General features: G+C 42.4%; 1 protein-coding gene across 1 annotated transcript in view; it reads right to left on the bottom strand.

The window, feature by feature from the left end:
- Positions 1–25,279, bottom strand: part of COP1 (COP1 E3 ubiquitin ligase) — a 917,107-nt gene that overhangs the window by 664,250 nt on the left and 227,578 nt on the right. Inside the window, exons 5-8 of the mRNA XM_086956597.1 lie at positions 20,537–20,656; positions 19,580–19,648; positions 3,659–3,718; positions 1,833–1,909 (exon numbers count right to left, since the gene is read on the bottom strand). Coding sequence (XP_086812723.1) covers positions 1,833–1,909; positions 3,659–3,718; positions 19,580–19,648; positions 20,537–20,656 — 326 coding nt within the window. The remainder of the gene's footprint in view (positions 1–1,832; positions 1,910–3,658; positions 3,719–19,579; positions 19,649–20,536; positions 20,657–25,279) is intronic.

The following is a 25,279-nucleotide window of genomic DNA, read 5'->3' as shown; positions in this document are numbered from 1 at the left end:
TTGGACAGGCATGAGGGTCAGAATCTGTTCCGGGGTCTGAGTTTGCAGCCTTGCGGTACCTGCGGTGTTACACAATTCCGAGTGGCATACGTGGGAGAGTCGTGGTTGGACTTGTGTTTTTTACTTTTTTTAGACCCACCCTATGGTCATGAGATCGACCCCCTAGAGTGGTAGCTCTAGCGGTCCTCGGCTCCTCTGCCAGGAAAGGGTCTTCTTCAGCTTGCTTTGATGTTCCGTGATATACAAGGTGTCTTGGCAATTGTAGATCGCTTTGGGGTTCAACTTGATGCATTTCTCACAAAACACAAAATCTGGCCGAGAGCCCAGAGACAGACCTCGTGTGAGCTGTCACTGACATGGACTTGTGACAGTCTTTGCTTGGTTTAAATTCTGTAGTCTTAGTAAGAGGCATAGCCCTTGCACACTGGAATTCTAGTGTGAAAAATCTCTGTTAGGTTTGACTGACTCGAGGGAGTGAGTGCCGGATCCACGTCTGAGGGTGGGAAAAGAAATTAAGTGAAATCAGCATGTGGAGACGGCTAAGATACAGTGGTCCCAACATCACATCCATGCATGGCAGGCCCTGACCCGGAGCTGCACAACACCACCTACCAACACGAAAGGGAGCTGCTATGAAAATCTTTCACATAGTCTGGCATTTGGGGAAATTCACACAGCAAGGAATCTGTGGTTAGAAGTCTCTATCAGAAAGAATGTGATTCACAATCTTTGTGTATCACCAACATACTATAACAACAAGGCTGTAACTAGGGGTATGTACTATTGAAACCAACGTACATAAACATTTCATTAGAAACACATTATTAGAAAACCCACACCATCATTATCTTAGGACTTTACATATATTAGTACTCAACTGAATAGCCGGTTTAGAATTGGACATCATTGATTCAAATCAGTAAGATTACACTGGATAAAGGAGAAGATTCCTATGAGAACTAGCCAATCTACACTCATACACACACAAGCACTGGGAGCAAATATGGAGACGAGATATTCATGTTCGGTAAAGGGCATTTCGACAATGCTCTAGACTTCTTTTAATATGTAGCTGCGTGGACTTTGGTAAATATGGTATAAGATAACAGGTATAATCCTGAAACATCTAAGGATATTGTCTGATTTTTTTTCTAGATGAACTCTTTTTGAACAGACCAGAAATACTTGCTTCATTATAGGTGTTCTAATTGACTTCATGTATAAATTGTATATGTGAAAACATATGTGCTAAAACCTTTAACAGGCAATAATAATTATGCAACTTATTTCATATGTATCGTGGCAGATCATGTCAGTCAATGCCATTTTTCCCAAATTACTGGTAATCATTAATGGATGCACAATCTCTTTATTAATATCTTCTCCATTAATATGTTAGGGAAGTACTGATGGTGTAGTATCTTTGCCAAACATACAAAGGGTGATGGGGCGAATGCTTGCAATAAGTCTAAGCTCTGGCTATTACCCGGGAGAGCATTCATCCCATTGTTCTTTTGCCCATCGTGCCACCTCAATTGAGATCCAGCCATATGCAAATCAGTGACTGACCGTGCTCCACTAGAACAGTCCAGCCCGAACTGTCAAGCCAGGTCCTCCTTGGACCAGGGCACAAGCAACCTGTTTTAATAGACGTCTGCTTGAATAGATCAAATACAAGGTCTCCTGCAGAGCCATCACCATTTTTGTACAACACCCAGAAAGGAGAAGAAAAAGTGTCTGGGAACTCACTGTCGTGCTGTGGGAGTCTGGGTAATGTTCTGCTTATCCTGAAACAAATAAACACAATAAAGATGTTTTTCAGATATCCATACCTTGGTGAAGGAGAGGGTGCTTCAAACTGTGGCACTGTGCTGTCCTCACTGACTGGTGAGTACAAACCACTCATCTCCTGCAACAGAGATACTAGTCAGACAAAAGACAGCATATCACAGCATTATGTTCAATACACTTTCTCTTGGCCATCTTAGTTACCCACACAAGTGTGGATTTACTATGTACTATTAAATTAGGTAATACTAACATTCATTATTTTACTGTGCTTATAGATGGCAATTACAGTTGGATAACGTTCTACACACAAATACTTGTGAATGATTCGCACATCTCTTAAAGCGGACCTCAGTCTTAGGTCTCTTGTCTCATAATTGCGTTTTACGCAGTCTGAGCTTTTGAATGGTTTGTCTTTGGGATACTTTCCTTATAGTGCACAGGCCAACTTGTTTTGCAGTACATGCTAAGATTCAGCATTAGCCATACGCAGAAGTGGTTCAGGTGTGGAAAACATGTTGCAACTCACTCAAATGGTTTGTGGGAAAATGCAGCTCATGGTGTGGAACCATTACTACAAGATGCTACCGTCCCACTGAATTGCTAATAGTTGTAATTTCTGATAATGCACTTTTTTCATTCCCTTAAAACAAGACTACTGTTGTCTAAATAGAGGAGATCGATTACGGAGGCAATCCAAGCACAAAGAATGACAGGCAGAAAAAAGGGACTTAGTGACGTGGTTGTCAATGCCTGGATATGCAGTTAATAGGCTTTTTAATCTGGTCTACAAGGGGAAAACCATGACATAACGGAACAGAGAGGATAGGGACCTTGCAATATATTTCCAGGACTTTCATCAGGATAGGTACAACATTTTTAGAATTATCTGACAACACACCTCAGGGTTATGTGAAAAATATAAATTAGACAGTGTGGGATCTTCTATAGTTCACCTAGAGCAAAGAGTCGATAGAGAAAGGGAGGTCGCCACAGAGGTTCAGTCATGCCAGAGCTGTGGAAGATTTTTTTTCAGGAACTAGCTAAAAGATTATCATAACTGACAAGGCATTAAATGCATTCTGCTTTTTTTCAGCTCCCCTGGTGGATGAAGAGCCCGAGGGAACAGAGGGAATCTTGGTGTTTAGCCAACATGCACTTCAGGGGTAGCTAGAAGTGGAAGTCAATTTGTTAACAAATCTGATCTGGAAATGGCATATGTGGTTAATACTTGATCAATATATTTAGGCATTCAATTACCATTACTGAATAACACATTGTAAACTGCCCATGCTAAAGTTTAACACCAACTTGGTTTCCCCGCCCATTACATGATTATTTAGTGTAACTTCACAGTCAATCAGCTGATACACCCTGGTACTTTCATGATCTCAAAACATGTAAAAGCATCATCTACTAAGAAAAACTAAAACATTGGACCACAATCAACAGACTGTATGAATGCGGCTTGGATGTGTTTTTTTGTCACACGGGTAAAAGAGTTGGCAGAGTGGAAGTTTGAAAGGGCTTTCTGTGGACTATTGTTCTACTCATCCACCATGTTGTCCAGTCCCATCACTGCCCTTATATCTTCAGTTCCCACCTCACTGTTCGGTCCTGACAACCACTGTGATGTGCAGTCCTGATTCCACCTCGACTCACATGTTTAGCCCTTTTATAACACACATATTAAATATGGGCATTTCGCTCTACAAGCCATATGAATGAGAAAAAACATGCATTGCTAGTTTATCAAAAATGTTTTTCAGCACCAACAAAAGAAACTTCATTCCTGATTGGGGCCAAAGCGCTGCTATTATAAGGAGATCTAAACTCAACATAATGTACAGGTCTGTAGGTCAGCTGTTACCTCCACTCGTTTGATGTCTTCTTCCAGGACACTTAGTTCCTTCTGGATCTGCTCTAACTGCTGCAGAAAGAACAAACAAATATGGTCATGCCTGAACACATCCACAAGGAAAAAGTCTATGCTTTTTGTATTCCACACACGGAAGGTGGTTAATCATGAACCTGTGCACCACACTTTGGCAGTCAGAAGCAAACATTCTAAATACCTCTTTCTCCTCCTGGTGTACAAATTCCACCTTTGTACATAAATAAGTTGTGCCTTGTGGCTCCAAGGTTCAGGCTCTAGATTTCCCGCCCTTCGGTGAAACTCAAGACCCATATTTGAAAAATCTTCCTCAATTTCTACAATAATAAAACCTGTATTAAAATGTTACTCGTTCATGCATTCATCTGACAAAAAAAATAGCACACACTTGGTAATCCAGGACACTATTCTGTTTTTTTGTCAATATTCTCCATTGACGTCTGGTGCATCTGTTGGAAGAAACCCAAAAGCAAAAAGTGAGAAGAATTGGAAATCTATGCTGTTTTCAAACTGCAACCTAGATGGTCTTTTGTGAAATAAGGTGTGTCGACTCCCTTTCAATGGCTCAGTTACCTTTCATTCAACATCATGAAATGCTCTGCATTACAAGACAGAAGAGAAGCTGCTCTCACAGGTACTATACCGGTGTGTGCCTGCAGTCTTGAGATTTTGGTCTCTCGTATTCTAAGGATCATAGCATTTGTTAGAGTAGATTATTTCCTCCCAAACTATGGTTGAGCTACAGTTACAAACATAAATGTAGCCACTTTAGAAATTGATCTGCGGAGTAGAAATGCTTGTTTCAAATAACTGTGAGCCTCCAATAACAGTTCATACTTGAAGTTTTACAGTGATTAAATATTCGGTAGATTCGTTCAAAGGTGTGCTATACAAGCTAAAATTCAAAAGTGCAGAAGGACAGACCAGAGCAAACTATCAAGCAGGATTCTTGACTGAGCACTTTGGCTCCTGGTATCTTATTTTGGGTCCCACACTTCTCCAAGTAACAGCTTCATAACTCATTGACAAAAGAGGTTGTGCAGATGGTAGCCAGGGTCTCCAACATAGCTCTAAAATTATTCTAATCAGCTAATACCAAAAGGACAGAGTGTACCACTTTAAGACCTCTCTCTTTGTCCCTTTAGTCTGGTAACCTGCAGAGGTCCAGAAATGTGCACATTTTAAATCATGTAATGACTATAATAAACCAATCATGAAGCTAGTCTTGTATTATAACTCATATTGCAGATCCTAGAAAGATAACAAACAAATCTACCTATGTAACAAACCAGCAGGATGAGCTCTCCAGTGCCTCAAAGATCCACCAATCAATCTAGTCCAAGAAGGAGGGAAACATTCCTAAATCAAATTGGTGTAAAACTAAAATCCTACTCCTAGGTCCTTTGCACCTCTTGAAAGAGGCTCACTCTTCACTTTCTCATTCTGTATTGGGACTAACAAAATGATAGTTAGAAATTAAGTTACATATAATATTCTGACTGAAACCTGAATGCTCAGATAGAGTTGCAGTTAAGATCTTTATAGCATTTATTTATTTATTTTGAAAGTTTTACATAGCGCAAACATGACCACTGAGGGTATCCGAGCGCTTTACAGGTTATGCAAGTCAAACTTCTCAAGTAAACTCTGCTCTTCAACCCCCACTGTGGTTATGACTATGCCAAAGACCTCTACGTTAATAGGTCTGTGCACCAAGAGGTGTTAAAAAAGGTCTTAATGTTGCCAGATGGTTTAGCATCAGATTGAGAAAATGCCAAGCAGTACTTCAAACTAAGAAGTATACTATGTTTGCATGAGGCAGTCAGAGTCACTTTTAAGATACCTAGCCTCACATACAAAATGCGTAGGCAGCTCTGCCACATTTAGTGCCTGGGAAAGGTCATACATTACTACTACCGCAAACCCCTTGCAATCAGCAAATGCAAATATCTGATGGGTGGAACACATACACTTTCCTCAATTACTGTTTTCCAAAGATAGCTGATAAATGCATTTTCAGTCCTGGTAGGATTGGATCCCAGGATTGTTGAACCATCTACCTCACTAGGTTATGATCCACCAGATCGGATTAAACAAGTTCCAGCATTGTGTGTTGCTTTTCTTTTGTGTATTGCAAGTTGGTCGCTTCTCAGAAGACGGGTCCCAAAAATAAAAAATCAGCCATAACAATCAGCATATGTAACAAATATATCTTAATCAGAGCTCTACTGTCCAGTTTCACTCCTGGATTCAGTGGGGAAGACTGTCTACAAGTTGATTATCTACAGACATGATTTACCCAACAGAAGGCGCTACTTGTACCACAGGTTCGTATCTGCAAATTGATAGTCATTTTGCCTTTATTTGACGGTCATAGAAGATTTCTCAAGAGGTGCTCTCTATACTTTTTTTTTTTTTTTTTTATCTGTTTATTAGCATAGTTTTGAGAGCAGTAACAGCATACATTTTCATATATACAAGCTCAGTATTAATCTCGGTGGTACATGCATGCGTTTGCTCAGAGCACATATAGAAACATAGTGAATTCGATTTTTTTCATTTTGTCGATGAGCCAGAACAAACTAACAAACCCCGTTCATCCCCGGTCCCACCCTCCACCCCTACGAAATCCCACCCATCACTCTCTCAGCAGGCACATAATTGAGATATCGACATGTGGGTCACCCGCAATGCATTGATACATAGTGTAAGTTTAAGTTTAATACACAGGTAGGGTGGGGTAATGTGATCGATGGGTCGGGGTCACCCGTATCCCATCGCCGTGCACCATAGGCAGTGGCCGTGTATGGGAGAGTGAGTCGGGGCATAGTAATACCCCAAGTGGTTATTCACTAGCATCTTCTTCATCTTCGTCATTGCCAGCCTCAAAGACCCCTAAAGTGTCAAACCATTCCAGTGAGATCAGAGTTTTTCGGAGGCCCCTACTCTCCTCTCTTTGTAGTGCTTCGCCCTCAGCCTTACCCCAGCGCACTACTTCCGCCCGCCACAGGTCAGGGTTGGGCGGTTTAGATGATTTCCATCTCATCGTGATGGCACGCTTCGCCAGCAACAGGGCCAGATCTGAGAAGCGCGTCGCCACGGTTCTGGTGCGTGTTGGTGGCCCCAGCCCTAGAAGTGTATGTTCCAGTGTAGGTGATCGGGGCAGGGTACCAGCCGTCTCGAGTGAGGCATGGACAGAGGTGCTCTCTATACTTAACATTTCTTAACCTCCAGAGGGTCTTCAACAAGTCTGACCTCAGGAAGCTGCTTGACACTATGCTCGATCTCCGCTTCAGATCTGTAATAGTTGAGGGCATACAATTTCAGTATGACAAAACCAACGAATGTGTGAGCTAGACGCTGGATGGGAAGATGACAAACGACATCCAATGGTCGACAGGTAAGAGGCAGAGTTGCTCCTTTCTACCAGTCCTTTTGAACACTTTGAATAACAAACATGCTTGAAAGATCTATTGGATGACGTTTCCATGCTGAGATATACCATTTCATTGCTTCTTTAAGCACACAAAGCAAAGGTGCTATCTATTACTGACATGCTCAGTAACAAGAATAACATGCTAATTTATGTCCCCAAATGGTAAGAATATAATAAACTGCAGCAACCAGTTTACAAGCTAACAACTCCAACCGATAAAATATTTGATTATGTGGGGATTTATTTCTATGCTAAACGTTAATGATTAGGTAAAATCCAGGAAAGCTATTTCACCCTCCTTTGCTGCCTTTTAACTAGAAATGTGGGTGTTGTGCTGTTTCTGTTGCTTAGTCTACCAAGCCAAATCCCTTACTTGTGCCCTTTTTGGGGTAGAGTTATAGTGGTTCGCAATTCTAGCTACGTTGGGTTCACTTGGATATCATTTTTCCTTCATCTGTGTACTTTCAGTTTATTTCTATGTAACAAAATATGTATCCAGGAGATTAACTGCTAGAATAATTAAGGACAGCATTTATGTTTTTGCACATATTCACTTTTAAAACTTTGAATTCTGTGTAAGTATGTACTGATTTTATGGGTTTTTTTTTGCTAATACAATCTTTTTGCTTGAAAAATCCTTTAGAGTTCTCAGAACTAAGTATGAAAGCATACAATAACAGGCCCAATATTCTCCCCAATTGCTCTCAGCCTCTGTAATGGCCTTTCAGTAACCATATGGGTTACCACCAGCCTTATGCGATTCAGGATAATACTAACATTCTAAATTAAATTATAACTTTTCTGAGTCCTCCCTGTGCCCTACAATTCAAGACTTATAGTTGTTCACTTTTTGTTGTCTATTTGGGGGAGTTTTATATAGCGCGAACTCGACCCGAAGGTATCAGCGCGCTCTACATGATCACCAGTTACGTTACAGACGGATACATTCATTTTTTGGTAGGCACGGGGAGATAAAGTGATTTGCCCAGAATCACAGGATGTTGAGCATCCCTGCCAAGACTAAAACCCGGTTCCCCAACTTTGAGGTCGACTGTGCTGGCCATTAGGCCACATCCTCTCAATCAAAGTCCAGCACCATGCAAGCTAGTATTGAAACTTTCAACAATAAAGCACAGTCGACTCGACAAATAATGTACACTTTACACTGATGAATTTCATGATATAAACTCTATATCCTTCTCCTCTTGATTTCACCAAAATTCCCTGCAGACATTATTAATGCATCAGCTCTTAAAACCAACGAACTCTCCAACAATCATAAACCAGATCCATGTTTCCAAACGACATTTGATATTTCAAAGGGCTTTCACTGCAGAAGTGCAACAAAGCAACTAAGTTTACAGTGAATGCTTTATAAACAAACATAATAATTGCCTGAAAAATCTGTAAAAGATTACTTCACCTAGTGCAGGACCTTTCATAGGATTTTAAGGCAATTATGCACTACTTCTGGGCTCCGACGTAGAAGCAAATGATTAAAAACGTTTGCACCTCATTGAAATAAAAAAAAGGTCAGTCTAGCTTGCATGTAACTTCTAGCAAAAGACACACAGATGATGGATGGAATGCAGAGCAAATCAAACTTTCCCCCTCAGTCAGCAGATCGGAGTTAAATCCATTGTTCTTTTGCTCACCATGCAACTCCAGTTTAGACCCAGCCATGTACAAATCAGTCTTGACCCTGTTCTTTATGGGAACAGTCCAGCCCGAACTGCCAAGCCAGGTCTGCCCTGGACCAGAAAAAAGCATCCTGGGACGGGTTTCCGCATCACCCCTCATCAGCCAGGCTAGCTTGAATCCAGTGGCACAGTTAGCCCGGGACCCATGTACTTAGACCAAGAAAGCAAAAGGCACACAGATGATGGACGGAATGCAGAGCAAATCAAACAATCACCCTCAGTCAAGAGATCTGGGTTAAATCCATTGTTCTTTTGCTCACCATGCCACCCCAGTTTAGACCCAGTCATATGCAAATCAGTCTTGACCCTTTTCCTCCTGGGAACAGACCAGCCCAAACTGCAAACACCGGAAACAAGCACCTTGGGATGGGTTTTGGGGCATCACCCCTCATTAGCCAGGCCAGCTTGAATCCAGTGGCACTGTTAGCCCGGGAACCACATATGGGCATTGGCGACACACTTAGGGCGAGAAAGCACACTTCTAGGCTGCAGTTTCATTTACGATCTAGTTGATGATCATTATCCCTGAAGAATGTCTCGAGATCCAGCTAGTTAGTGTAGATCAAGGAGGGTTTTATGTCATTTGTAACATTAGGTCTCCCTTAGTAAAATATCAGAGTAGCTACCTACACCCAAGCAACACTGCTCTGAAAAAGAAGTTTGTCTCTGCTGAGGTCAGTTCCTGCACTTAGGTCACTTGCTGACTAAGCCTGTGAGGATTCTAGGGTGAAAAACATAAGGGAAAGACCAGAAATCACCAAATCAAATCCATGTGGTCACAGCTTGTGACAGGGCCCACTCAATCACAGATTAAAGAATTAATATCCGGTGTTTCCAGCCTTAGCCCTTGTGTCTGTGACTGCAGAAGACCCTCAACTTCCAGAATGCGCTTAAGAGGAATAGCTGGAATTTCATACATTTCGAATGTACGGTGCTCAAGAGTGGAACGACTAACCTTGTGTCTCAGACTCATGCAGAGTCTCTCTGGGAAGAGGTCACTACCAGCATTTTTAAACTGTGCAATTAGAAGGTGTGCCAATTCTCATACATTTCCTTTCAAGGGAAAAGTTAATAGGATCGGGGTAAAATAAAAAGTTGCATTTTCCCACTTTAGCTCCCACAGATTTAGTTTGCAGCTACAGCAAATACTCGACAGATGTTATGCCAACCCTGGCATCTGTTTAGAAGTTTACTCAGAAAGCATAATTTTTGATATAATAGTGTTTGAAAAAGGCACGGTTAAGCATGAAAAGGTCAATGCCTTTGCACATTGTGTCAGCTGAAGAGCTAATTGCTGATTTGCTTATAGCTTTTGCAATGTCTGATGAATATGCATGAAATATGATAGACCTTTATCATTTTGAGATTACATTTGGTAATTTCACATATGTAGAGACCCAGTAAAGGGGAGGGACCGTTAGAAGGGGGGCATTAAATGGTTCATTTGCTAATACATTGGCATCTTCTGATGAATCAGCGCAAAATGTGGCAGAAGCTTAGAAAGATTTGTGTGTGGCAATACATCAAAGGAAAAATTAAAAGGGAAGTGAATAAAATGAACTTCCATTTGCTTATAACTTTGTGTAGTTTGATGAATCTGCATCAAATGCCGAAGATAGACGATAAGCACGTTTACCTTTCAATTGGCCATATTGTTTTGAGTAAATCACTTTGGGTGGCAAAGGTAAATAGGGGGCAATAAAAGGGTCATTCTCTAATAGCTTTCATTCCATTGATGAGTGCATGAAATGTGGCCGATGGTTAGCAAATCAATCCCCGTGCAAGGTCAAGCAGGCCTTGTAAACCCGGCTAATGGTCAGAAGGGATTTGACACAGGTACTGGCAGAAGGCCATGCCCAGCATAGAGCGGGTACACGGCAGGTGAATGTAGCACATCATAAAAAACATGAAATTCAAGGGAAAATCACAGTAAAAGATCGCTATGGTTCAGCAAACACAAAACAGAAAAACTCCCAAAATTTGCCAGCTGCAGTATACAATGCACACTGGAACTTATGCTTCCAACATGCTCAGCACACTAATGGATGGCATATTTAAAAGAAAAAGGCTGTCTACAATGAGAAAAATAAGTGGGGGTTTGAATTATGGTGTTTAACACAGTAACTGGCAAATGTCAGGTATTGATCATTTTTGTGTTTGCCGAGCAATAACTGGCTACTAATTAAGATTAAAGTGACGTTATGGTTAGCTTTGGTTAGAACACTTTTACATAAATTTTAAAAAATGCAGAATTTCACTGGGGAAAAAAAGCCTATGGTTGAAAATTAAAACTGAAAAACTACTAGAATTCGCAAGCTATGGTTGGGACCATAATCAATAACTAGCAGAATAGACATTCAAATACTAACTTGCACATCATATGTAATCCTCATGACCTCACCTTTGATCTGACAGGTGCTATTAAAAGTTTCATAAAGAACCATAAAGATTAAATATAATAACCAGCTTAACGCTGCAAAAAAGGAAGACTATATAGTAATATTCAGTATTTGAGTTTCTATTGATAATTATGTGGAGCTATTTGGTGCTCTTACATATTGGTATAAATAACGTGAAGTCATAAATATTGCGTTTGGAATGCAAGTTATGGTTTGCATGTGTCGCTCATAGGCTTATGTTGGACCTTTAGTGGGCTACACAGGGCTGGTTTCGCATCTGAGGACCCCATGAAGATCCTGTTCAGGCCTAAGAAGTTGGCTGTGTATACGCGGACCTCAGAAGCCGCCAATCCAATCCTTTGCATAAGCCAGGGTTTTAGCGAAACCTCATGTCTTCTTTCATTAACTCCATAACAGTCTAGATAGCTTTAAAATGTAGCTCCTTTAAGCCCACAACATTGTTTTTTTCATAAATTAATTTCCTGAAAACTATTGAACGGATTAACACTAAAACAAGCAAAGGCACTTTCTTGAGTTAGGTTTTTCCTTCCTGCAAAGTTCGATATAATACAGTTGAGAGTTATCTTTCTCTATCGAAGAGAAAAGAATCCTATGAGAGTTAAAGTAGGAAAGATCACTATTTTGGGCTGCTTCTTTTGGCCCCCGCTTGATGGATCAGCATGAAATGTGCCATGCAAAACACAATGCTGGTAAACTTTTTTTTTACTGGAAAGTTTCATGCAGAGTGTTGAGCAACGCGGAAAGTTATTACAAAAACAGAAAAACGCAGTTTGGTACTCTGACATATTTTCCTTCTTTATCCGCTGGTCTGTTCAACTGTCATTAACATTTTGCATTCGCCCACCACAGACTGTAGCAATGGGTCAGTCCACATTAGACATTCGCATAGTTCATGAATAATGGCAATCTACTCTTGAACTATTAGCACACCCGCAGAAAAAAGGAGTCCCCCTCAGTGCCAGGGAATAACTGCCCAATGTGTGTTTTCCACCACATTTTCAATTTCCTACCTTTGGGCAAGGGCCCAGTAGCTCCACCAACATTGATATCAGAGACTACTTGTACATCGTCATATACATGGATCTCATGCATACTTAACTATGAGTGATAAAAAATATATTCTAAAACTGCTCCACTAGTGTATGCATCTGTCTAGATGCATGGGCAGACATATTTAAATTCTTTTTGTTGCACTTTACAAATTCCGTTCAAATACTACTTTATTTTTTGTCTTTGTTGGGGGTTGGACAATTAAACAAACAATGCTACAGGAACACTCGTGTTTTTATATGTGCCTTACCTTTCTTTTTATCACAAAAACATGATATTATGAATGTTAACACATCTGTGGATGGCTTCTGTAAAATGTACTACAAAAAAAAGCTCAACACAGACATATGTGCATGCACGTATGGTCATTTATTTTTCACATTTGCAATAACATTTCACAAAAATAATTTTCAAAGAAAACCGCCATTACTAAAACCCAAAAGATGGCACCCAACAACAGACTCTGTAAATTTGCTTATGCTGCCTCTTTTTTTTATTTTAGACGAGGCAAGCAGAAAGCACGATAAAGATATTTCTATGCCCAATGTAAAAATAAAGTAAAATTAATTGGAGGAACTGACCTCAATACGGGCAGAACTCACTTTGTGCAACGCACTTCCTCCTGCTTCAATGTCAGAGAGGGTACTGATATGCATGATTTGATTTGATTTTTAAACTTGTAAAGCGCACGAATGCCCGAAGGGATCTAGGCACTGCTGTTGTCTTAAGATAACACTGATGAGCTACTGAGTAAAAATCCATTTTTTAAGGATCTTCTGAAGGAGAGAAGGTTGGGACTTTCCCTAAATACCATGGGAAGGGAGTTCTATAGTTTAGCCATACCCGTCGTCATAAAGCTTCTCCCTCCCCAAGACGCTTGTTTGTACCTGGGGAAAACCATCAATTTAGCTGTGGAATTAAGCATTCTGGAAGAGCATACTAGACAACTTTGTGCCTCAGTTAGTCGGGGCCAGAAGTAAGTAATACCTTAAAGGCCATGCAAAGTGCTTTTAATTCAAACTGTCTCTTTACTGGCAGTCAGTGAAGCGTGACCATTGCCTGGGATGCCAAATGGTGATGCATTCTGCAGTATTTATAATTTACAAAGAAATCTGTGTTGTGCATTACAAAAAGAGAGCATTGCAGAGCTCCAATTTGGATGTGGTGAGTGCAGTCGTTACTACAGTTTTCTGAATTTCCACAGGAATAAAGGGACAGATTTTCCTGATAATCTTCAAAGTGAGGAAGACTAAGAAGTTAGGGCGTTAGCACCATCTCCAAAAGGCAGCTAGCTGTCAAATAAAATTCATAGATTCCTGACTTTCTTCACTGGGGTCAGCAGTAGACGTGAGGCCACCATTTGGATGCCCATAAGGAACAATCATTGCCCGGGAGAAGAATATCGGTTTTCCCCAGAGTTGAGTTTGAGACAACTGATTTCTATCCAATTGTCCATTTGTTTCATTCAGTGACTAAATCTGATTGCTGAGTCATGTGGGTTGCTGGATACTGAGGCCACAATCTGTGTGTCCTCGGCATAAGATGACTGAACAGCTGAAGGATTTAATGAGTCTGGCCAGTGGGGTGAAATATAGATTTAAAAAGGGTAGGGCTCAAGGAAGATCCATGGGGCACCCCACATAGCAGATGAGAAACAAATTCGCTCATGGCAACAAATTGTTCCTTCTCAGAGAAGAAAGGAGAGTGAGAGCAGTTCCCCTGATACCTAATTTGAAATGACGGTCAATCAATACCTCTTGATTGACTGTATCGAAGGCCGCAGAGTGATCCAATAGATAATAGAGGCCCTTTCTCCCTTATCCAGTGTGGCCCTTAATTCTTCTGAGGCTACAATTAATTCTGATTCGGTGCTATGAGCATCTCTGAAACCAAAATGTGTGGAATCCAAAGATTATATGCAACATGAATGAGGTTTATTCAAGATTTGTTGAAGTTTCCAAATCTTTGCCTGGAAGGGGCAAGCGGGAGTTTGGTCTGTAACAGTTAGGTTCTTGTTGATTACGGCTTGGTTTCTGTATTGAAGAAAGAATAGAAGCTTTTTTTCCATTCTAGAGGGAAATGGCCTGCATTGATTATCTCATTGAAGATTTCAACAAGATATGAGCTTATAATTTCCGGGGCAAAATGTATAATCTTTGGCGGACAGAAATCCAGAGGACAGTCTGACTTAGAAGACTTGGTTAGGCTTAATCTTGCTTAGTGTTGAGCAGAAAAAACATTCAATAATTCTGGGTTGAAGGGGAAACCCTTCTCATCCTGAAAAACTGGGGTTAGATGTTTGTTTGGAGCAAATATATCAAAGACGTCCTTCAATTTAACCTGAAAGAACCCAGCAAGAATGTTGCAAAAGGCTTTGCCACAGTTGTCGCAACTTTTTTCCGTCCGGTTGGCAAGTTTTTTTTTACCATGTTTAAAAAAAGCTCTTTAGAAGAATCTTCTGAATTCTGTATTATTCAAGTGAATTACAGGTTTTTTTCCCTCTAAGAACCGTGTTTTATATGTGGCCTGTTCAGAAGTATCTTAATCTGATGGATAATAATTTTTTCTCCACCTGCGTTTATATCTCCTACAGGACTGTTTCAGTGCTATGAGTTTATCAGAAAACCAAGGTTCTGGTGGAGTAATTCTCAGATTAGTATAGACTTTTTCAGGTGCAACTGAAATTATCACCAAGACTATCCATACAGATGTTGAGATTGCTAAATCAAGATCCTTGGCAGTGATAGGCTTAGTGCTGGACAGTAACATATTGAAATTTGAAGGATCAATTTTATGCCATGTCCGAACTTTACTGACTGTAGCTGTGGATGAGGTCCCACCTCGTGAGCGTGGTATCTTGATGTTAAATGTAACTGCTCTATGGTCCGACCATGTTAGTGGTAATACAGCAGTGACACGCAGGAAGGGATTGTCAGAAAAATACCATCAAGTGAATGGGCGGCAACGTGGCTAGGCATATTCACCAGCTGGTGAAGACCTCAGCTGGCCTTAGTATCGACTAGGAGATCTGTGTCTTTATCATCCATATTTTCTGAATAAAATGTTAAGTCTCCTAGAACTGTAAAATTTGTAGAAATAGGACTTAAATAAAGCGGTGGACTAAGGGTCTGCACAAAGGCTGTCCTCGTGCCAGGAGCACAGTATAACAGTAGTCCTTTAAATTAATAATTTTTTTGTGAGTTCCAATTGAAACAGAAGTGCTTTGCTATCAGGGTTGGTAGATACTTCTGAAAAAGATGCATGAAGTCGATTGCGATATATAAATCGCTAGCCCGCCTCCCCTCTAGCAAACTCGCATCGGTTCTAAAAAATAGAAAACCCTGCTGTAATGGCCCGAACAATGTCTTGGTCGGAAGTAGAATCGGCCCAGGTTTCTGTACCAAACAATATATCAGGCTTATGGGTGTCAATAAATTCAGCCAATTCGATATGTTTTATTATTGATCTTGCGTTGAGCAGAGTGCAAACCAAAATCTCAAAGGAGGACTTTGCATTGTTTTGGCCTGGCCTGATAGAACACTTACACTCTGATTCCGACGTCAGACGTACTGGAGTCCGGCTCTCATGGTAAACAGCAGAGGTGCAGTTCATCCCTGCACCCCGTGGCAGGCACCTCAAGGTGCCTGCCACTGGGTGCAGTGTTCAACAGGGGGGCGCCATAGGTGCCCTTTGCACCCATGAGGGCCCTGCTGGGGGCCTCATAGATAGATTTTCAATGCCTTTCTGTGTCGGAAAGGCCGGCACAGAAAGGCAGTGGGAAGCTGCCATCATAATTCCTTGGCCGGAAAGAGCCGGCTGAGGGATTACTGAAGGCATACTAAATGGCGGACGGAGCCCGTCGTAAGCCATTTGGAACTCCTGTTTGGAATAATTTCCGACCAACTTCATCAATATGGGTCATTGGAAATTATTCCAAACAGGAGATTATGATGCCATAAGAATGACTCCGGAAATGGTTGGTGCCATTTCTTACAGCATCGTAACCGGGCCCTTAGTATGAGTGGTGTGATTTGTAAGCGTGAGGTTGCAACCCTAAATTTAAGTGTGTTGGTAATAACTTGTGGCTTAAGAATGGTACACGAGGAATTCTTACCTACTGAATTAAGGTCCATTAGTTCATCCCTAGTGAATTTGAACACCAGGGGAACATCTTGTAAAAAACAGGAAAAGGTTCTGGTGTTCGGAGCGATCCGGGTGCGGATAGGCACAGACGGACTTGCCAGCAGGCCAACCGCGGTGCGGTTGCACCAGCCTTAAAAGATATATCCCCTCCTAGCTGGAAAACTTGACCAGCACCTAAGATGGCGCAAATTAAATACCCTACTCTAACAAGCGAGGACAGCAAGTCCAAAAAAAAATCTTTACAATATCAAAATACAGCAGCAAAACTGATTTTTAAAAAGATTGTGAAGTCATTAAGATAACCCCCAATGTGGGTGCAGTGGCCAGTTTCCATCCAATTAGCAGAGGGTGCGTGGATGTCCCAGCCTTGAAAGATATATCCCCTCCAAGCCGAAAAACTAGACCAGCAAAAAAGATGGCACAAATGAAATGTCCTGCTCTAACACAGGCGAGGACTGCAAGTCTAAACTACACAATACAATATTTAAAACACAGCAGCAAAACTGATTTTTAAAGAGAGCGTGCAGTGTTTTTAAGAGAAGTCTTTAAGATAACCACCAAAGTGCATGTGCATTGGTCGGCTTCCCTTCAATTAGCAGGGCTGCGTGGATGTGCCTGCCTTGAAAGAAATATACCCTCTTAGCCAGAAAACTAGACAGGCAACATGGTACTACAAGCTGCCCCAGAAGAATTGGAGTAGTGAAGGCAGTAATTTTTGAGTAGTCCAGAGACTACACTACAGATATGACACTGCACATAGCTAGTCTATGCCCCAGGATGGCTGAGTCAACAGTGCGGCAAAGACAACTGATCGTCAAGCTGGCCCAACTAGCGAATTGCTCAGAGAATGCAGGTGTGTAGCAGCTATGGCCTTCAGCGGTACAAAGGGCAAAAAATGAGAGAAAGGCACATCATTTCCAAGCCGAAGACTAGAGTCCTCGCTTTAAATGTAAAAGTTTGTCTTGTTTTCTATGGGTACTGAACTTAACCCCTTCCACGCTGATGACGAGCTGGGCTCGTCATGGCGTAGCCTCCTCGCACGCTGATGACGAGCCCAGCTCGTCATGTAAAGTGCGTTTTTTAAAATCTCAGCGTGCGAGTAGAATAACGACTGCAATGGAGAATGTCTATTCACCACCGAGAGTGCTGTCCACTGAAAGCATCCTCCAACACCCAGAAGAAACCAGATCAAGGAAAACGCGGATTTCAACTCCCTTTAAAGTCAGGATTACAGTTCTATCCACCAACACACAATCTGGGAAAACACGACTTGACAATGGTGTTTTTGAATATGATAAAATGATGCTACATTTTCTCTCTCTCCAGCATACAATATAACTCTTTTGGATGGTGTTGTCCAGAAATATTCTCATGGCTCAAAATAACCCTAAATTTGATTGGCTGTTTCTTGTGTCTGGGGGCACACAAAAAGGACAACAGTCCACCCTGTGTGAGGCTCTTTAACGTTTCAAACAAGAGAACAAACATCAGCAATTAAAAAACAGACATGGACATCTACTGCATTTCGAAAAAGTTACTGTTAAGGGCAAGAGAGACAAGTGAAATAGAGAAGCCCAGAGGGAAAGACGAAACATTTCTAAAAACAGAACTTAAATTCAACCTGCAGAAAAAAAACGAATCTAGAGGAGACTGATACCCAGCTACTGAAGGCAGAGTAATGAAACCTGGACAGATTGAGCTTGCTGGATGACAAAGGGGTGGAGCCTAAATGTGGGTGAACACGCCCACTGTCAATCTTCCACAACTTAGGTTTAAAGTTCCTACCATGCTAGACTACTTACTCTTCTGTGCTGTACAACTAAAGGTTCCTATTTGTAGGACAAAACAGACATAAACCTAACAATACTTCACACTGCAATTTGCTTGCAAATTATTAGCAGCTTAAACATTGCGTTTAGAGGCAATTCCGGTGGCAGGTCTGCAATAAGCATAAAAATAGCATTACCCTAATATTGTTTTTGTAAATTGCTTTATTTTCTTAGTGCCGGACAGGTTGATTATCTTAAGGAGATTCACACATTCATTGCACAAGAATAGGAGTGTGCTTTTGCTCAGTAGATATGCTCTAGCCTGTGGTTTTTGCAGCATGTTTCATTGGCGGAAGTAGTAGACCAAACAACTGTTAGTAGTGACTTATTGGCAACGAATGCTGCCAAGCAAGTTCCGAAGACAAAAACAAATTATATATTAAAAAAAAACATCAAGGGAGGGTAACGGACCATGAACGAAGACAAATTGCCACTTTCCGAGTTTAAATTGTGCTGTCCTCATTCGCTCTAAATGCTTGCACGTCTCACCAGCCTCATTTTGAAAGACCTCTATTTAAATGATGTTGAATCAGAGAACACACATTGAATTTAAAGTAAGAAATGGTTAGCACAACCTAAATTCAAGATTCTTTTTTCTTTTCTTGTGATCTACGTGCCTTTCTTTGCTTTGTATAGCCTCCTGTTTTTAGTTGGATTTCACAACTCTCATTTATAGGTTGATTTTACCGGTTCTCTGGGCAAGGTTCAGTACATTTCTTTTCTTACCTTAAGCAGCAACATCCGTCCTCAGTTCCAGTGCGGGCAGGTGCAGAACGTGCCACGGGACATGTACACCTCTCGCACAGGGAGAGACCAGCACACCTCTATTACATGTGCTTTTCAAATGAATTGTGCCAAGGCGTAAAACATGGCGCAGGAGGTCGAATCCGTGAACTACCGACTGTGAAACCAAGGGACCAGATTCTAATCCAAACTTCTCCACTAGACCAAGTTGTGTGCTTGGTCAAATCTATTAATGTCTAAATGCCTCACGTCAACAATTCATAAAGGAAGGAGCTACTACCGCAAGTAGGAAGTATACTGAGAAAACCTCTGAATGGATGTAATCCAGCCTATGAAAGCTCCTGTTAGTAAAACAAGAACTTTTAGTAAAGATTGGGAACAACGTCATCACATTATTCTCCCGAAAACACAAGATAATGGTTTTCTAATCCAGACAGACACATTGTGAAACTTAAACTTCCAGACCCTTTGATTTTTTTTCACGATCTATCCACATTGTCACAACAATGGCTGTTGATATTCAGTAACTTTGTGAGAACACCACCTTAAAACAGCATTGAAGGAATTTAAATTACCTCCCGCTTATTTCTTCGGGCCACCTTGAGGAACTCCATGAGGATTTGCAACTGAGCAGCATGGGATTCCTGAAAAGAAAAGCAACAGGTATTGTGATTGAGAGCAAGCCAAGAAACAGGGCAACCCGGAAGAGAAGGCTGTCCTTGCCACAGACAGCACCAAGAAAGTCATGGCAGAAAAAGGGCCCACAGAATCATATTAGAAATCAAAATACTAGGAGAGGTAGAGGAGATGGGAAGAGTGATCGGTATTAGTCAAAAACAGGGCTGCAGAGATCAGAAGGCTACAGAGAGAAAATTCTGACCAGCAGTGGAACAAGGGTGTAGGGTGAGGTTGCGGGGGTTGAGGCAGTATATATTTTGAGGCACTAGAGAAACATATCACAGACAGAAGAGGAGTGAGAATCATGAATATAGACCGGGATAAACCAGAGAGAGAACAAGATTGGGAGTAGGGTAAGTACAATGCAGAGGGGAGGTTACAAAGGAGTCAGGATTCCTCACTGGGCACCTACCACAAACGTTTCATCTGTTCCATGCAGTAGTTGCTATTGATTGAGGTAGATATCTTGAACAATTAGCTCAGTTAAACTAAACTCCACAAACTCATGAGAAGCTGCTTTAAATCTGTTCATAATTAGGCAGATAATCAAAACAAAGTTTTGTACTATAGTCAGCTGAACTGATCTGAAGTGCGGTACTTGGGACTACGCTGCAGAAGTACTATTAATTACACCAACACTTTTTGCTTTGGTAGCTGGCCATAACCAGGGGTAGATGGAGCAAGTATCTTTAAATATTTTTTTTTTAAAGCCAAGGCACCCAAAAAGAGCACTGCTGACTAATTTAAGAACACAATCTAATCCCTACCAGCAAGATAAAGAACTGAAGAAGTAGCCTGAGGAAGCAGCTTGATCTCAACACAACCAAGCCAAGAACCAGGAACCACTTACTCACCGCCTCCAGTTGCTTCTTTTTCTGCACCAGAAGCTCAAGCATTAAGTTCACGTTGGCCAAATCCAAGTTGTCCTGGTCCGTTCCCAGTAAGTCTTGGAAGATTTGCCACCGGTGGCCATTCTATGTAGAGCAAGGAAGGAGAGAAGGGAAAAACAGAGTCATTATTACAAATGAGTCCAGCATCACAGCCAGTGACTCGACAGGTATACCAGGGTACGTCAGTAATTAAGCAACTTTAAGTTTTGTTGGTGAGTAAAAAGCATCATAGAGGAGGGCGGATGAAGAATGATAACCCCAAACAGCAGTTATTGCATCAACTCAAAGTTGGTTGTGAAATATAATTTGTCAGTAGGCAGTTTCTGCCAAGTATATGACAAACTTGTACGCATGGGTATGATGAAACACACTAGATAATCAACACAGCTGCAGACAAAAAATAATGACTAAATATAGTGATCTATGCTATTTTGCTCAAATATGGGGACCTAAAAAACGCCCTGTGAAAAGTCAAACAGCCCCACTACTGTGGTGGGTGAGTGCCAATGAAGTCAACCTTACAGAGAGTTCTCTAGCTCCATGTGGCTCAAGCCTCCTGCTCACCCAAACCATATGGGCTCCGGGCGGCACCATCTAACACAGAGAGTATGTTCCACAGCCAGGTCAGTCAAAATGCTGAAGTTCTAGGACTCTCGTTTTAACTCCATACAAAGACTAAAAGTTACGATTATTTTCTACAGTTACCATCAGTATACATCAATTCTTTAAGGCTTAAGGGAGAATTTAGAAGTAAGCAGATCTTTTTCGTACAGCCTCTCAAGACTTACCTGCAGAAGTTATTGGGGTTGGCGGTCTGCTGCCAACGTTGTGGGAAGAAGACTTTGATTCTGGTTGTTGCCATTTAGTACAGGGCGCAATCCGAGATGGCATCTATTTATCAAAAGGATGCAACGCTTGGCCAAACTAATGTGGCTGTATTACTACCCGAATCAGGCATTTTCTCTTCCTAGTCCACTTCTGGTATAAAAGGGTTCATACTGGAAGAAGAAAACAAGTTACTTACCTGTAACTTTGGTTCCCCAGTATTGGTAACTTTCATAGATTCCCATGCTTTGTATCATTCCCCGTCGTCGGAATGGGAGCCTCGGTAAATAGTAAAAAACTATAGTAGTAAGCACAAAGTGAAAAATAGGCCTAGGCCTCATCTCATTTTGTAGCTTATCCACCTCCTTTTGTAAAAGAGACCAAATTTCTGCAGCAGCCAATCAGAGCAGCCTCACCCCATAGAACCTTCCTGAGAGAAGCTCAGAGCCTCAGATTTTCGTAGCCGTTGTATACAGCTATCCACCAAGATCAGAAGAGTGAGCTTTCCCAGGGGAGGCGGGTGGGCGCATGGGAATCTATGAAAGTTACCAATACTGGGGAACCAAAGTTACAGGTAAGTAACTTGTTTTCTTGCCCCAGTATTGGAACTTTCATAGATTCCCATGCTTTGTATCAGAGTAGCTAGCAGTAAAGAAAAACATATTTTGCCATACCTGAACCTGAAAATGTGACACATATCTGTAAACAACAGCAGAACACATAGGATCATGAAATATGACAATAATGTAGTATACAAAATATGCAATAGGAAGGCGGGATAGAAAGGAAAGCTCACCGACTTATTGGAAAAGATTCCTCAGGACTGCTTGGCCCACTGCTGCATCCTCCTTCACAGAAGAATCCAGACAATAGTGGCGGGTGAAGGTGTGGACACTGCTCCACGTTGCCGCCCTGCAAATGTCCTTGAGAGGGACTCCTGCGAATAACGCCGCAGAGGAAGACATGGATCTGGTAGAGTGAGCACGAACTGCTCGCTGCAGAGGTTTCCCAGCCGCCTGGTGACAAAATTGTATAGCACTGGAAATCCAACGGGAAATACAAGCCTTAGAAACTGCACAACCCTTGCGTGGAGCACTGAAGGAAACAAAGAGCTGTGAAGATTTCCTGAACTGCTTCGTTCGCTCCAGGTAGAATTTCAGGCATCTGTGAATGTCCAGAGAGTGCAGAGTTCTTTCCGCAGGTGAAGAAGGCTTTGGAAAAAATGGTTTCAAGACCACGGGTTCATTCAGGTGGAATTCCGAAGGAACTTTCGGGATAAATTTAGGATTCGTCCGTAGAATCAGCACATTATTTTTAAACTGGAGAAAAGGTTCCTCAATCGTGAAAGCCTGGATCTCACTTACTCTGCGAGCCGATGTCAGGGCCAAGAGAAGAGCCACCTTCCAGGAAAGAAACTTAAGGTCAGACTTATGCACCGGTTCAAAAGGGGCTTTCATGAGGGATGACAAAACCAGATTCAAGTGCCAGGTCGGAGGAGGTGGCCGGACTGGAGGAAAGACCCTGAATAAACCTTTCAGGAATTGTTTGACAATCCTTGCCGACCATAGGGAAGGCCCTGAAGATGAACGTCGGAATCTAGAGATGGCTGCCAGATGGACCTTTATCGATGATGGAGCCAATCCCGATTTCGCCAATGAAAGAATGTAAGGCAAGAGCTTGTGTGGAGAAGAAGTATACGGGTGTAAACCTTCCTTCTGGCACCAAACACAGAATCTCTTCCATTTGGCTCGATAGGTCTTGTTGGTACTAGGGGCTCGAGCCTGAGCTAGAATGTCTCTACATTCTTTTGAGAGATCTAAACCCTGGAACTCTCTGAACTCAGGAGCCACGCTGTCAATCGCAGGGACTTCAAGTCCGGATGTAGAACCTGACCGTGAGACATTGTTAGCAAAGTTGGAACAGGATGTAGGAGAACTGGCTGGTCCTGGGAGAGGAGAAGAAGCTCCGAGTACCAAACTTGTCTGGGCCATGCTGGAGCGATCAGAATCATCCTGCACGGTTCCACCTTGAGTTTGCTGATCAACTTCGGAATCAGTGGAATGGGAGGAAAGGCGTAAACAAAGGCGCCTGACCAGGCAATCAAAAGCGCATTCCCCAAGGATTCCCGATGGTGAACCCTGCTTGCGAAGGACAGGCATTTGGCGTTCTGGGGAGTCGCAAACAGGTCGATGGATGGTGTCCCCCATCGAGCAAAGAGTTCCTCCAGAACGGTCTGATCCAGTTCCCACTCGTGAGAGACTGTCCTCTGACGACTCAAAGCGTCCGCCTTGACATTGAATGTCCCCGCTAGATGTTCCGCTGAGAGGGAGACGTTGTTCTGTATTAACCAATTCCATAGCGTTTGGGCTTCCTTGGAGAGGGTGGAGGATCTTGTGCCACCCTGTTTGTTTATGTAGTGCATGGCCGTAGTGTTGTCCGTACGAACCAGCACTGCCCTGTTTTGAACCCTCGGAAGAAAAGCTTGAAGAGCCAAGCGGATAGCGAGAAGTTCCAGGAGGTTGATATGGAACTTGCGTTGCCCTGGACTCCAGTGACCGCTGACCTTTAGCTCCTGGAGGACCGCTCCCCATCCCTCCATGGAAGCATCCGTTGTTACAATCAGGGGAGATGGAGGCAGGAGGAACGATAAGCCCTTGGAAAGATTGTCTTTTTTCAGCCACCAGCTGCCTGCTTTTCTCATTTCTTTGGTAACGACAACCTTGTCGTCGAAGGATCCTGTGACCTGCCGCCACTGTCTGCCCAGTTGCTCTTGTAGTGGACGCATCCTGAGCCTGCAGTGCGGAACAAAAGGAATGCAAGATGAAATCGATCCGAGAAGTGATTTGTACTTGCGAACTGTCAGTGTCTTTCGAGATTGGAGAAGACGAGCTGAACACATTAGTTTGGTCTGGCGTTCCTCCGATGGAAGGGCTAAGCAACTGTCCGTGTTCAGGATGGCTCCTAGGAACCTTGCTGACCTGGATGGGCATAGAACCGATTTCTCTCTGTTGAGTCGAAGACCTAGTCGCTCGAACAGATCCTTGCATGTCCGGACTGCACTGGACGCTTTTTGAACAGATGGAGCTTTCAGCAGCCAATCGTCCAGGTATGGAAACACCTGAATAGCTTGTTTTCTGAGAAACGCTGCCACTGGAGCTAGAACCTTTGTGAAGATCCGTGGGGCGGACCGGAGACCAAATGGCAGTACCTTGAATTGAAAGTGACTCTTGCCCACTGTAAATCGCAGATATTGCCTGTGAGCTGGATGAATAGGAACGTGGAAGTAGGCGTCCTCCAAATCGAGGGTCGCCATACAATCCCCCGGATTGAGCAGACGAAGGATGTCCTGAAGAGTGACCATCCTGAAGGACAACTTCACGAGATAAGTGTTGAGCTGCCGTAGATCTAAAATTGGACGCCACTTGTCCTTTGTCTTCCGAACCAGGAAGAACCTGGAATAGAACCCTTTCCCCTTCTGCGAAAGGGGTACAGGCTCTACCGCCCCCTTGGTGAAAAGTTGGTGGGCTTCGAGATGAAGGAGCCTGAGATGTTTTGGAGGGAAGGCATCCGGCGCTCTTGTTGGAGGAAGGTCTTGAAACTCCAATGTGTGTCCTTCTCTGACAATTTGGAGGACCCACTGATCCGATGTAATAATCATCCAGTTGTGTAGGCAATGGGAAATCCTGCCCCCCACAGATGTGAATGAGGGAACAGGAACAGTGGAAAGAGCCACCTGGCCGCTATTGTTTCCTGGTGTTGTCTCTCCTTTGCTGCCCCTGACGTCCTTTAGGCTGCTGTCGAGAGAAAGAACCCCTTTGAGAGTACTGTGGCTTATACGTCTGGCTGGACTGAGATCCAGAAGAATAGCGATTTTGATTGCCT

Source organism: Lissotriton vulgaris, chromosome 1_1 (genome assembly GCF_964263255.1).
Source record: "Lissotriton vulgaris chromosome 1_1, aLisVul1.2, whole genome shotgun sequence".
In the NCBI taxonomy this organism is placed as follows: Eukaryota; Metazoa; Chordata; class Amphibia; order Caudata; family Salamandridae; genus Lissotriton; species Lissotriton vulgaris.
Note: the sequence above shows the minus strand (reverse complement) of the source record. Positions and strands in the feature narration are given on the sequence as shown.